We start from the raw sequence: 14349 nt of genomic DNA, 5'->3' as shown, positions 1-14349 counted from the left end.
GCCATATACATTTGCGGTACCTTGTTGGAATCAGGTGGGGATAATCTTAGGTTTCAGTTTTAGATCTCTTCTGACATTAGACGCCTGAATGGATAGAAGCGGCCTATGGAAGATAGACCAGCTTGTTAATTTCATATTTTCATTAAAGGCTGAATCGAATTTTAGATATCTCCTGCTTGCGTTAGTTTCTATCTTCGAGGAGTAAGATATAAGAAATGGCAATATGTGACCCACAGTTTGAATGGACCGGTCGACACAACTGATTGAATTGACTTAAGTCTTGTCTTACATTCAACCATTCTACCCGACCCTTGAGATTTCAAAGCGCAAAAGGTGCTATATTTCCCGACTCACTGGTATCTACCGTGTAGGCTTACCATCCTACACCAAGCCGAATGGGGCCTATTGAGAACACATGTTACCTATACCCCCGATTGTTTGTTCAAGGGTTACAGAGTGTATCGCCCTCTTGGATACCGGTGCTACTGTCTTAGCCACAACACTTTCAGCAATTGGGAGAGTGGGCTCAATATTACTACTTTGTCAGAATATTTTGCCAACTTTTTGTTAACTTTGTTACAAGTTTTGCTTCGTGTCGACCAGTACTGCCACCATGCGGAAATCCCTGAAGAGGATTCTCCACCACTACAGGCAGAAGCTGGTGGGGGAAGTTTACCCGAACGTCGCTGCCCTGCTGGCCTGCCTTGTTACAGACGGCACGTTTTCACCAGAGGAAGAATACACAGTCTTGTCTCTTCCCAACCGCCACAACCAGGTCAGGGCATTGCTAGACATCCTGGAAACCAAGGAAAACAAAGTCTTCGGGTCCTTTACTAATTCTCTAAGGAGCATATGTTACACGCATCTTGCGAAGGCCCTTGAGGAAGACGCGGCTGAAGTCCTTACTTCACCCCGACAGGTGGATGTTGAGATAACTCCAAGAACGTCTGATGAAGGTATAGTTCCCTTTTTTTGCGACTTTATTTCGTCTTTTTTTAATGTTAAAAGAAAGCATCAACAAAGACATGCGCAAATCATCACGGTGTGATCAATTGTAGCTTTTTAGAACGGTTAACGTTGTTTTTGCGCAAATATTTTCTTGCTTCATGTTCACCAATGCACTTCTCTAAGCGTTGCTGGTGAATGTGATGTAATGTATCATATTTGCACCTAGCAGAAAGCCACATTTGCACACTGTATTGTAACGTGTGACATTCACGCCACGCTATTCTGTTATCCCTGATCTGCGAGTCGAAATGGTTTATATTACAAACCAAATAACTAACGCCACACTATACCTGTGGATCGGTTACTAGGCTGCTTGTACTCGTCAAGCAGAGGTAGGGCCCGGCTCAGTATCTACTCCGGAATTTTTAGGTTTTTTTCCCGTCTCAGTGCTTTTGGGGAGGCGGAGAGAGAAAACGCTGTCCACCAAGTCCATGAAGACGAATGAAAAGCCGCAAAAACTAACGTAATGCAATGCAATGCATTGAGTCTAATTCTACATCCTCTAGATTAGGCTGAACCATGATTCCTCACCTGCATAAAAAAAACATACATGCATAATGTACATAATGTTGACCCATTTTCTTGTGTGTCCAATGTTCTGCAGATGAGATGCCGAGTCCGTGGGAGAGATTCGTCAGAAGATACTTCGTGTCCAAGAGATGCCAGGGGGAGCAGTTGCTGAGCGTGTGCGCCGATGAAGACGGTACATACTTGCCGTACATCCAGGATGAATTTTTGTGGGACTTTGTCTGCTCCTACTATGATCATTACGATGTAGTGCCCAAATCACTCACATCTTTTACCATACACTGTGTCACGGAAGGTGCCGAAAGGCACCGCCAGAAAAACATAATTGGGAAACATAGCCTCTACTCCAGCCTCCTTGAGGCACTCAGAGCGTTGCCAGATATCATTACATCGCTGGAGTCCGCTGACGGCGAAGGTTGCAGCTCACCAGGGCTAACGATTGAGATATCCGTGTACACCACCAAAACCATCGAAGAAGCAAAGGCCATAATCCAACTTCTCCCTTACATGCCGCGACTCCAGGAGCTGTACGTATTCAGGGTGCAGATCGAAAATGACACTGCAGTAGACTTATCCGAAGCGTTCGTCCATCTGAAAGATCTGAGAGTTTTATCACTCCACACGACCAACCTATCCGCCAACGGCGCTGGGATCTTAGCCGAGCAGCTTCCTTCTTTGAGGAAGCTTGAAGAGCTCGTGATCGCATTCAATCGTATCGGAGATGCTGGAGCGAAATCGCTCGGCAGAAAGATAGGATATCTGAAGAGGATGAAAGTGCTGAACCTTCTAGGAAACGGGCTCACTCACGAAGGCGCCCTGGCAGCAATAGAGAGCGCCCCACAGCTGGAGCAAGTGAAGTGCAGCCACATCAGCATCAACGAAGACGGAGCAGAGTCCCTTGGCGAGACGTTCGCTTCCATGCAGAAGTTGAAGGAGGTGCATCTGAACTTCCTAAACATGTCGGCACAAGCGTCGTCCGTCCTCAACGGACACCTGGCACAGATACAGCAGTTGGAGGTGTTGGACATGGATACCTGCAGTAGCTACGAGTCAGACATCAACATTATCCTTACGGCTTGTGAGTCTGGGTCTAGTGGCAACAGTGCTGACTAACCGTGCCTGTGTTTCCTAGGGTCACAAACGTCTGAAGTTCGCAAACTGAATGCGTGTGTCCTTCAAATGTCAGCTGTTCTGTTACGGAAAAAGGAAGTCTTTGATCCTTGTCAATGTAGGTTCTACCACTGTCAGGTTGAAAATTCTACGTTTTCAAAATGTACAGCAAATGTAGTAGAGGAATTCTTTAGCCAAGGTACATTACTATTGCACAGCCCAACAGCTGGTTTTCACCAATTTGTCAAAGGAATATAAAATCTAATTGCTAGTTTATCAGTGAAGTTCCAATGGTATATTTTTGTACCGTTAATACGTACTAGTATGTCTTATATAATTGGAATGACTTGGACAGACATCTTCTGTCAGTAGCCAATTAGCATTCAGCAATGTTAGAGTAGGCTGGAATATATGATACTTTCTCACATTAATCCTTGTCAGACACACCAAATTCCATAAAACTGCAAGAGACTTGTGTGTACTTTGACACTGAGTTTATTTGACATCTGCTACATATGTCATAATATGTACAACTTAGAGTGGTCAGAGCTCCAGCAAGTGCCACCATCTCCTACAGGGTGAGTTCGGCAGCATCACATGTGCTCCAGAAGTATTCTATGCCATATCTATACATCATTTTCGTTTTATACACATAAATAGAATTGGTAAGACATACAGTAAACAGCATATAGGATACAAAAACCTAACACAAATTTACAAATGAGTGCTGCAGACAAAGGATCTTCGATTCAGGTGCCTTCTCCAACTAACTAGTGGACTTTTGAATGTTCTTTGGAAATTTGGTGTGACGCCCAGGGGTCCTTCACTGTGTTAATGAACGGTAATCAAATGATAGTAATTACAGCGTAATGCACGGCTTGTTTTTCCTGGCTTCATGGTCTCACTCGAAGTGGCGCTTTAGAAAATATATCTTTCTTGATTACAAACAACCAATCAAGTTGAGCCGTTGTTTTGTGCAGTACCTTGAACTAGAGGCAACAGTGTGGCGTGATATACAGGATCAGTGCAGGAATCTATCTATGTACTATACATGACACTACAGCACATAGTAAGCATCTTATGTACACCTACATCATTTGTCCTTCATTTCTTTTTTCATCATTCCGCTTTGTCTTTATTAGAATTCAAGTTTAGCTTGTTTTGTCTCCACAGCATTGCACGTTATGCGCATAATGTTCAAAATTGTAAATGGCAGCTTAATTAACTATGAAGTTTCTGAATGTTTTATATTGACTTTCCACCCTCAAGTGCTTAAGTCAAGGAAGTCCAACCCTGTCAAATTTGTAGAAACATACTGCACAATCATCCAAAAAAATGGAACAGATATTTGACTACATCCTGTAAAATGTTGAAAATGAGGAATGCTTAATTGAGAAGTCACAAATATTGAAAGGAATTCTTGCTTTTTTCATCACCCTCTAAGCCAAGGGACTCTCTTATGATTTTACTTCCATACACTGACCACACAACATGGACATTTTGACTGCCGTGTATAGTTTTGAGACAAAGACATTCCATTGGGGCAACATAATAAATCTTTTGAGATTTCAATGGAAATACATCATTACATGTAAGTCTATGGTTTAAAAGTAAATACAACTCTTACATCCATAATACAGCAGCAACTGATGATCAGTCTATGACAGTCTATCTGTACATAAAAGTACTACACTGTTTCAGCTATTTGGGTCTCCAAATTTGCCATTGAAATGCCAAGGGGAAGATATATGTCCAAGCAACATCTTCGGCCCTATGGTGACTTTGACAATGAAAATGGGAAGAAAATCCATCCCTTTATTCCTTTATTCTTCTATTCAGCCAATGAAGCCTACACAAGATTTCAACCCAAAGGTTCTGGCTTTTTGCATGTACTAAATAGAATGAGCAGCTATTGCCAGAACATATTTTTCTTCAAAATATGTCCTCTTGAAAACCTTGCATTTCAAAGGCCTCAACCTTTTTTCGACAACCCTTCCACTTCTTTTTTCAAATTCAAAATGCCAAAAACAAGTGACACAAAGAAAAAATTCTGTGCAAACTTGACATGCCAGCACCATGGACCAGTAGTTGTTGTACCAGTTGACATTGTTGGAACCCAACACTTTGTTAGGTGACTAGATTTATGTTACATCTGACACAAATATCTATACATCTACATTTACCTTCATACTTGAGCTTGGACTAGTTAACCTACTATCCGTTGGTCTCATTAAAAGACAACCATACCATTGCTACATATTAAGTAGCAGTTTGATACCTACTTAGAACTTATTTGAAAAAAAAAATCTTCCAGATAACAATTTCTTGCATTTTGTATCACCCTCTGTATAAAATATGCATTGTTGTGTTGTTATTTATGAAAATGGTACATATACAATAGCATAAGAATTTTCAAAATGATCTTGTGTGTTTTGCAAACCTAACAAACCTACTTTTCAAAATCTAGCATGATGGAATAGGGTTGAATATGGTTGGTCAGAATATTATGTAGAGCTTTCATGAATAACCTTTACCCCAGTAACATGCTTCAGAAGGCGTTCAGCTCTTCGCCCAGCTTTGGTCTAATTTGAAATTCCCATTTTCTAAACAAAATGCAGGGCACTGTGTACGGGAGTAAGAAATAGTAAAACCTGTTAAATTACTGTATAAAAGATAGGAATCAAGAACCTAAGGTACAACTTTTGTCTTGTTTATGAAAACAGGAATCTTGAGTAATGACCAGTCAATAATTTTCTCAGCCTCACATCCATATGATTGTCCCACTATCACCCTAGAAATTTTAGGAATATCACACAAATTTTACAGTAAGTACTAGTATGACCATCCTTACTTTACCATAAAGCTCTAATCTAATGACCATATTGCACTAAGCCAAATAATACATTGTCAGCACTGGAATAATAGTTTCACATAATAGTTTCACTGAAAATTTTAAAAGCTCCTGCTGGAAGAATTCATTGGAATAAAAGCTTACATTTAAAAAAAGCATATGTAATGGAAGCAAATTAAACATCTTTTTTTGAGACAATATATCTTTATCCTCATAAATTTGTCTTTAGATTTCTTTACAACACTCTTAATCAATAGCTACTCTTCATTCCTATCTAACATTATGTCCTTCATTCATAATAATAATCATAACAATAATAATAGACTTTCAACTGAAAGAAAAGCCAGTTTGCTGATTATCATTTGGTGTTTTATAATTCCAATTCACAAGGAATAAAATATAATCCAAAGAAAATGCATGTAGGCAGCATTTATAGTCAAAATTAGTCAGAGGTAAACTGAGTAACTTAGTTTTATGTTGCCCTTCCGTAATCATGGTTTTGTTTCGACCAGTGCTAGTTTACTGCATTTCAGAATTCCACTTAGTTGACTCACCTACGTACTTTGATTGCACTTAACAAAGGCAGCATAAAAATTCCTCCAGGTCAGCTGTTTGCAAGTTTAAATTGCTTCTCAGAGAATTCTATTACCTTTCCTTATAGTGAACCCTCATATTTTTTTCTAATGTTCGAGCAGCCTTGCAGCAATATTGCCAACATATGAGCCTCATAATGTTCAGCAATAGGCTGGTTCCCCATGCAAGAAAGAAGAACAAAATCTTTTGTTCTCTTCCGTTTGCATCATAGTCCTTGTACAGCAGAGGACAGAGCCATACACAACAGGCCCTGAAGTTACAGTTACTATTCTGCAAATATCTATCAAAGAATATAGAAAATGTTTCAGGTTGATGCCTCTTTCCCCATGAGAAAGTGTTTAGAATCAGGACTTTTTTATAGATTCCTGGAGAAAGAAGTAAAATGAATGACATGGAAAGAATCAGTGACTGTAAAACCTGGTGCTACTTATTTCTGTTTTGCCCTCCTCTGCTGCCTGTCTGTTCAGCATATAAATGCCCTAATTCACTACACTATGGTTGCAGTGCTCTACCTGCTGGCAATTGTGTAAAAGAACAGTCAAGGAGTCCCTGCCCAAGGTTGGTAGGCATCAGTTGAAGCAACAGTGCGTGGGAGGATCATCTGCTGCAGGGGTTATCTTATTTCTGCCCATGTCGCAGCAAAAAGCACCTCAACATTCCTCTCTACAAAGGCAGGCCCCCGCTGCGAGTGTGCTACGTTAATCGTGAGTACCTCCCCTAGCCTCCCCACCAGACGTGGGCGCTCAGAAAATCTCCATTTCCTCAAAAAAGGCCGTCAGAACCAGGGCCGTGCTCAGAGCTGGTACCACTTCTTGTTCTTGTACTTCTCCATGACCTGGTGGGCCGAGCTGGCGTACAGCTCCGAGCCAACCTTCAGCGCCTCCGTCCGCTCTTCCAACTCCGACAGCTTCTCCCCTCGCTCCACAAGTGCCTGTGGGATACAACAATGCACATATTGTTAATATTTATGTCATACCTGGGCTGCGATAATGCTTGATACAAGTGTTCTGGACCGGGTGACAATTTTCCGTATCACACAGGCTTCTTAGTTGTATCACACAGGCTTCCATCCATTTAATAGAAGTCTTCACTGCAAGCCAACAGAGTTCTTTTGTTCTGGGTATGACACAAATATAATACAACATAGTGTATTCCACATCACCCTCAGTCCCAGCACTTCCGCGGATCAGGCTGGCATCTTGGGTGATTCGGAATACACCTAGTTGTATTCTATATGTATCTATTATCATTGAGTGCTAAAAATAAACAAATAATAAACAAACAACAACTTTTATCTGGGTCACTACAATGGCATGGCATAGTGTCTTTGGTTTTCAACAATATCGTTCAGTGTGTTTTCTAAAAGTTTTCAGATTGCAAGCCATTGCTGTAGATTCGTACAAGAAGAACTTCATGACAAGATGGAGAGGGAGAAACATTTGCAAAGTAATTATGAAGACACCATGCCAAAAGCAGCAAATTTCTATCCTGTACAAACACAATGCCCATAAGCTGTAGAAAATAAAGATCTGCTCCACAACCAAAGCAATGTAAAAAGTAACAAAGGAAATGATGCACCAAACAAACTTACCATTCTGGCCTTCTGGACTTCAGCCATAGCAGAGCCTGACTCCGCCTTGACGCCCTCGATACCACCAGTTCCTGGAATGTGCTTGGCTACGCTGCGTGAAGCCTTACCGCTGGCTGCCTCTCCGACTGGACAAACAACAAGACTGTCAGTGCAAATTCTCATGGAGTATTAGTGAGAAAAGTAGTAATCGTTCAGTGGGAAAATTGTGTGTGCACTCCACTCCAATTTTGTGTTGACTTTTTAAAAATTTGTCATGAGCTACATGTAACCAGGCCGAACAAAATGGTGAACTATACGTCAACTTTGTCTTCTAATTTCTAAAATGATGCTTTGCCCATATGCGAGCCACTCGCAAACTGAAATATTTCAGCCATAGCTATATAGCGCTGGCAGTAACTTTACCTAATATGTATTCCAAGAGCATAGCGTTGCCATAAATACATAATACTTTCATTGCAGCTTAAGTTCAGTTCGATATCAACTGTAGTTTGCAGAGTGAACTTACAGAGTTCCTCCTTGTCGACAATAGACGGACTGCTGAACAGGCCCTTGAAGAAGCTCTGTTTGGGCCCCTCGGGTGTGTCCACAGGAAGGAACAGCTCGCACAGCATCTCTTGAAGACTCTCACTGGAAGGAACAGCAAGTTATTAATAAATACATTGAGAAAACAGGTCAACGACTGCATCATTCAAAATAATGTATTAACATCCTTGCCCCTGCATACTTGGATGCCACCTTTGTACAAAACCACCTGCTGCACAATCACAATACCAGACAAACCTCATCACACCTCAAACCCAATTACACTAACACAACTGGCCACTGCACTTTTGCTTTCAGTGGCACCACTTACTACAGCACTTTCCAGGTCATCTTATGACCGTTAAAGATGATCGTTAAGAAGTAAATAAAGAATGACACCTTACCACGTATCAGCAGCAAGGGTTATCCTCTGGATTTCACTCGGCGTACATAAGTAGAGCGCCTGCCCGCAATTCGAAAAGCTGAAGGTCTGGGCAATCCTACAGCAAAAAAAACTAGTCAAATCTAAGATATAACTCTTAAATCATTAAGTAAAAACCTTGCACAAGTTTTCTATAAACAACATAAAGCACTAAGTAACAAGCTTTCAGTCATAGCATGTAACACTTTTATTATGTCAATTGCTGTCTCAGATGAACCTTCAAACGAATATCCTTAATTATTTCCAGTTTGATCAGACCAGTCTTTGAATAAAATCATGTCTGAGAAGAAGAAGTATAACTTTACTACACAACAATTGTACATTAGGTGCAAAGCAGGGGATCTACTGATACATAACTACAGTTCTATAATGCTAATCGGCTTAATACAAGGAAGCATAGTACAAAATGTATTAGGATGAAAATAGTGACTAGTGTGCGTTACCTCATGTCAGCTAGCGGGAGAAAGTCGCTATCTAGCAGTGGCCGTAGACTGGGAAGGCTGAACGTCATGATGTGCCCGTTGGCGAGGAAGCAGGCTAGACAGACACTATCTGGAAGGCACAAATGAGAGAAGCCCATGATAACAGCAGTGTCCTACACTTAAACAGCATGATTGTTAGTTTGTTGAATGGCACATAGATGCAGATCTCTATGCTGATCCGTCTTGGACAACCCAGGTGTAACTTACCAACTTGGCCGTACACAGCTCCTTGCTGCTGCTAACATAAATCTAGAGGAAATCTTGTTTGCTGTGAACTTTAAGAAATCAAATTGTGTTATTGCTGTGAAATATTGCAGGACTGCAGTGCTTTGAACAACTCCTAAGGCCCCCTTTCCACCAGAAGGCGATCGTGCTGCCCTCTCACTGTGACCTAAGAAGGATATATGTGTAACCTTTGCTTTCACATTGGGTATACCATACAAAACGTAAAAGTGCGACTGAGAAGACAACAAAACGCACAAAGTGTAACAATATTTGTTTCTTTTCTATAGAATTCGTTGATCGATATGTCAAATTTTAGGTCGCAGAGAGAGCGCGGCAAGAGTGCTGTCCTAATGGAAAGGGGGTATTAATGAACCACAGACACCTGAGATTAAAGCAATACTGATAGCTCATGGGTAAGAATGACGAACCATAACAAGCAAAGCACATTACTAGAAATGTTCAGTTACAAAATGATATAGAATGCATTATTTTTTTCTAATGCAGTTTTGCCATCTCAACAGCCTTGCAAAGCCATGTCATGAAATACATCAAGCTAGTTAGCATAGTTACTAGCATGGTGAGCAGATGTGTCTTGTATGTATTAATCTGAGGATAAGAAATATTGTCAGAAATATTGAATGAGAAATATTGTCAGCTTGGTGAATGCAGGAGAAAAGATTCGTCAAGAGGTTGAACCTGTATGTGAATACAATAAGAGCTCCCTATGCTACACTGGGCCCTTAAGGCATCCCACAAACACAAACATCTTCTAGAAGATTTACTAGTTGTATTTTCTGCGAAAAATAATTTTTTGTGCTCATTTCATATTCAGTCCAAGAGGAAACATCTGATACGTTGATGAAGGTTAGACATCCAGGTAATAAGATACGCCAAAGAGAAGTTACTCAAGCAACTGGATATGATTTTGGAAACGGTCAGGCGTTTCTGACAACCATCTCATGTCTTTCGTCAGTGACAAGAGGAAACAATCTGACCTTTTTTAACTTTGGATGTGACCCTGTCCAAGGCACAGCAGAGCCCGGGAGCTGGTCCAGGATTAACAGTGAAGGAGAGGGAGAAGGAGAAGGAAGGATGTTGGAAGTGTTGTAAGTAGTACACCACATGCACAGGGGAATCATGTGGTGTGAGACAAGGCACTGATGGACTGGACCAAGTGTGCAAGATTTCATTCACACAAGCCTCCCATAGGTATAAGCTATGGTGTGTGAGATACAATTGTCATTCACACCTCAAACCAACAAGGCAGACACCCCAAACTTCTGTGTTTCTCACGCTACAAGCATACAATGCTTGCTGTTTTCTTCCAGGGAATATCTTGCACTGGTTAAATCAACTTGAATATGAACACTCTTCCAAAGTTCACTTCATTGCAAAGGGATACATAGTGAATCTTTGTAGGATAAACAATGGCAATGCCATGACATGAACTATAATTATCATGACATATTGTGATTGTGAAGTAAAAAATCAGCTCAAGTTATCATACGTTAATATCAAAGTACGCTCTGACAGGAACCATAGCACCTAAAAGCAAACAGAAGATGAACAACATGCCACAACTACAAACTGCAAGGGCCACTCACAAGACAACACCAAGCCAACAACAGCTCAAAAACTACTGTAACAGGAGGTTAAAAAGTAATGCTGGCAACTGCAGGATGAAATGTTGAAGACCTGAAGCAGCTGGTGTGAATCATACTAACCATTTCTAACCTTTTTCTTGGTTAGATTAGTAGAGTGGCCAACCTTGCTCTGATGTTCTGGAGGAGCAGAGAGGGATAGACAGGTAAGTAGTAAGGGAATAAAGGTAGAAATGTGGTACTGTCGGATGTCTTGGGAATGTGTGCGAGTGTGTGCAGCATTGTGCATGTGTGGGTAAGTCTGCATCTGTCACAAGTTGACTTCAGTGCATCTGAGGAGGCTTTTGTTTTACTTTAACATCCAAATACAGTGTTGTCTGTCCGACTGTCGTTCAATACCAAGGAGAGCGTCAGTGCTTTTGTCATTCAGTACCATGGGCAGTGCTGTCAGTGTGATTGGAATTGCCAGTGCTGTCAGCATAAATGTCCTTCAGAACCATGGACAGTGTCAGTGTGATTGTCATTCGGTACCATGGACAGTGTCAGTGTGACTGCCATTCAGTACCATGGACAGTGTCAGTGTGACTGCCATTCAGTACCATGGACAGTGTCAGTGTGACTGTCATTCGGTACCATGGACAGTGTCAGTGTGACTGCCATTCAGTACCATGGACAGTGTCAGTGTGACTGTCATTCGGTACCATGGACAGTGTCAGTGTGACTGCCATTTGGTACCAAGGACAGTGTTGTCAGTGCAACTGTCAGTCAGTACCATGGGCTGTGTTTTCAGTGTAAATGTCATTCAGTACCATAGACTGTGTTGCCAGTGTAAATATCATTCAGTACCATGGGCAGTGTTGTCAGTGTGACTGTCATTCAGTACCATGGACAGTGTTGTCAGTGTGACTGTCATTCAGTACCATGGACACTGTCAGTGTGACTGTCATTCGGTACCATGGACAGTGTCAGTGTGATTGTCATTCGGTACCGATGGCAGTGTTGTCGGTGCAACAGTCATTCAGTACCAAAGACAGTGTCAGTGTGACTGTCAGTCAGTACCATGGGCTGTGTTTTCAGTGTAAATGTCATTCCGTACCATAGACTGTGTTGCCAGTGTAAATATCATTCAGTACCATGGGCAGTGTTGTCAGTGTGACTGTCATTCAGTACCATGGACAGTGTCAGTGTGACTGTCATTCGGTACCATGGACAGTGTCAGTGTGATTGTCATTCGGTACCGATGGCAGTGTTGTCGGTGCAACAGTCATTCAGTACCATGAACAGTGTCAGTGTGACTGTCATGCAGTGCCATAAACAGTTTTGTCAGTGTAATTGTGATTCAGTACCGTGGACAGTGTTGTCAGTGTCATTGAGAGAAGAGAGAGAGAATTAGGGAAAATCCAGACACAGAAACCTCTGTACTGACATAGATGTCTGTCAGGAACTGATGACAATGGTGTACAACATCTCAAAGCATGTGCCATCAGAACAGTACATCAAAAGACAACCAAAAGTTCTGTCTTTCTTTTCACCCTTTGTGGCATCCCTTTACATATATATGCAGACATACCTACATGTGTTGCACAGTTTGAAATGGTTCATTGACTAACATTTAGAGAAGTAATGTAGAGACAAACAGACACATGATTGGCAATACATGGCTGTTGAGAGGCAAAGGAACACAGTATACAGCGCTGTGAAATCACAATGATACAGCGCTGGGCAATCACAATGATGAAGTCAGAAAAATGGCAGAGATCTGGACGATCTGCAGACATCATGGAAGCAGTACTTCAGCGTATGGTGCACAGAGACAGACATACAAGTTACAACAAATGTGTACATTTATATAAAAACAGGAAAAAATTAAAAAGTTGAAAATTGGCACCCTCAAGTTTTATTGATAACTACAACTTAGTAGAAGGAGCCAGCAATATTTTACCTAACAAATCAGAAGTGAAGAGAAGCAAAGGGGGAAGTTGATATAATTTTCCTCATTGCCCCTTCAACTTTTCAAATGAATCAAAATAGCCTCCAAAACATTAATTGTGATGAAGCACTATGTATAGACATACTCACTTGCTATACTAACTACATCAGCTTTGCACACAAAGGACGTTTCTGTAATGTTGAGCTTGTATGCACATGTTTGGGACGGGAGAGAAATAACCTGAAAGACAAAGAAACAACAAATCATGAATGTTTCAAAAGTGGAAAACTTAGTAATACACCTTCATGAACACTGTAAAACTGTAATTGTGTAAATGGTGATGTGATACACACTCATAAACTAGCTGTACAACACTTACAAGTAAATAACCTATGGCTACACAGTGCTATTCGGATCAAAGAAGAAGTAGACTGAGTTAGAATACAACATTGTGTTTTCAATTTCTTTAGGGTAAGATATTACTGTAACTATTCTATAGCTATCTGTAAGAATAACTCCATACCAGTTTGTGTTATCAGCAGATATAGTCAAGTCATTACTAGATGTAAGCAATGTAACTTACCTTGGCTTGTTTCTCTGAACATATGACAACAAATTGTCTGTCTGAGATGGTCTCTGTTGTGGGGGAGGACGGGGCTTTCTGCCGGTGTAGATGCTGCAACTGCTGCCATCCTCCTGGGGAAAGGCAAGAAGACATAGGCTTTCAGTTCTTATGTAGTAAGAGTATTGTATGGGAAAGGATACATTTAGATCTAAAACATAATTAGTCATAAGCAATATACCTTTAAGGGCAATTCACATTCATACTTCTGTGTAAATGTATGTGTCAGGATATAGCTTGCTATGTGGCATAACAGCCAATTCTACTGAGATTGTGATCAGAGTCTCTGTGGACAAGGTCCTGATCACCATGCTAAGAATGTATTAAGGAGGTATAGCTATACATTTATAACGTTTCATGTCTATCTTTAAAGTGACATGAATCAAAGTTGAAAAGTTCTGTCTTTTAAGTGAAAGCAAATATTTAAAAATCATACACTCTGATTGCAATTTGAACTGACACTAGTGACAGAACCATGTTTGTTCTTTGGAATGAAGAAAAGTGCCAGCAGATACGAAACCCTCACTTCTCTGATTCATGGACTGTCCATCCTTGGTCTCCCTGTTCTCGTCCTTCTTCTTGGGATCCTCCCACTTGGCGAAGAGGGGTGGGATGGTCATGCCGTTACAGTCCAGGAACGACATGGCGAGGATGGCGCCCTTGAGCCGCAGGATCGTGCCTGAGGGGTGACCAACGCACATCAGCATTTGCGACTGGAGGTCGCCGAATGCTGCTGCGCCCATGGGACCTAGAACCACCACGGCGGGGGAGAGAGGTAAGGGGAGGGGAAAAGGACCATGCATATCATCTTCCAGGCACCACAAACCTGCTTCCCTGAAAAAC

General features: G+C 41.3%; 2 protein-coding genes across 16 annotated transcripts in view; one reads left to right on the top strand and one right to left on the bottom strand.

Moving 5' to 3' along the window:
* Positions 1–459: 459 nt before the first annotated feature.
* Positions 460–4959, top strand: LOC118422741. Its single transcript, XM_035830483.1, has 2 exons — positions 460–956; positions 1613–4959. The coding sequence occupies exons 1-2, from the start codon at positions 614–616 to the stop codon at positions 2647–2649; spliced, it is 1380 nt and encodes a 459-aa protein (XP_035686376.1). The 5' UTR covers positions 460–613; the 3' UTR covers positions 2650–4959.
* The window catches only part of LOC118422738 (syntaxin-binding protein 5-like), a 62801-nt gene continuing 51577 nt past the window's right edge, over positions 3126–14349 (bottom strand). For 5 of the 15 annotated variants that reach the window (XM_035830466.1, XM_035830475.1, XM_035830473.1 and 2 more), the window contains 10 exons: positions 14033–14254; positions 13468–13580; positions 13034–13124; positions 11078–11134; positions 10349–10399; positions 9090–9198; positions 8609–8704; positions 8188–8309; positions 7683–7807; positions 3126–7022 (listed from right to left, as the gene is read on the bottom strand). In XM_035830466.1, the coding sequence (XP_035686359.1) occupies positions 6885–7022; positions 7683–7807; positions 8188–8309; positions 8609–8704; positions 9090–9198; positions 10349–10399; positions 11078–11134; positions 13034–13124; positions 13468–13580; positions 14033–14254 (1124 nt within the window). In that variant the 3' untranslated portion in view covers positions 3126–6884. The remainder of the gene's footprint in view (positions 7023–7682; positions 7808–8187; positions 8310–8608; positions 8705–9089; positions 9199–10348; positions 10400–11077; positions 11135–13033; positions 13125–13467; positions 13581–14032; positions 14255–14349) is intronic. The other 10 variants (XM_035830476.1, XM_035830479.1, XM_035830477.1 and 7 more) reach the window with 7 other exon arrangements.

The sequence above is a fragment of the Branchiostoma floridae genome, chromosome 9, assembly GCF_000003815.2.
Source record: "Branchiostoma floridae strain S238N-H82 chromosome 9, Bfl_VNyyK, whole genome shotgun sequence".
NCBI lineage: Eukaryota > Metazoa > Chordata > Leptocardii > Amphioxiformes > Branchiostomatidae > Branchiostoma > Branchiostoma floridae.
The sequence above is the reverse complement of the archived record's forward strand: the minus strand, read 5'-3'. Positions and strand labels throughout refer to the sequence as shown.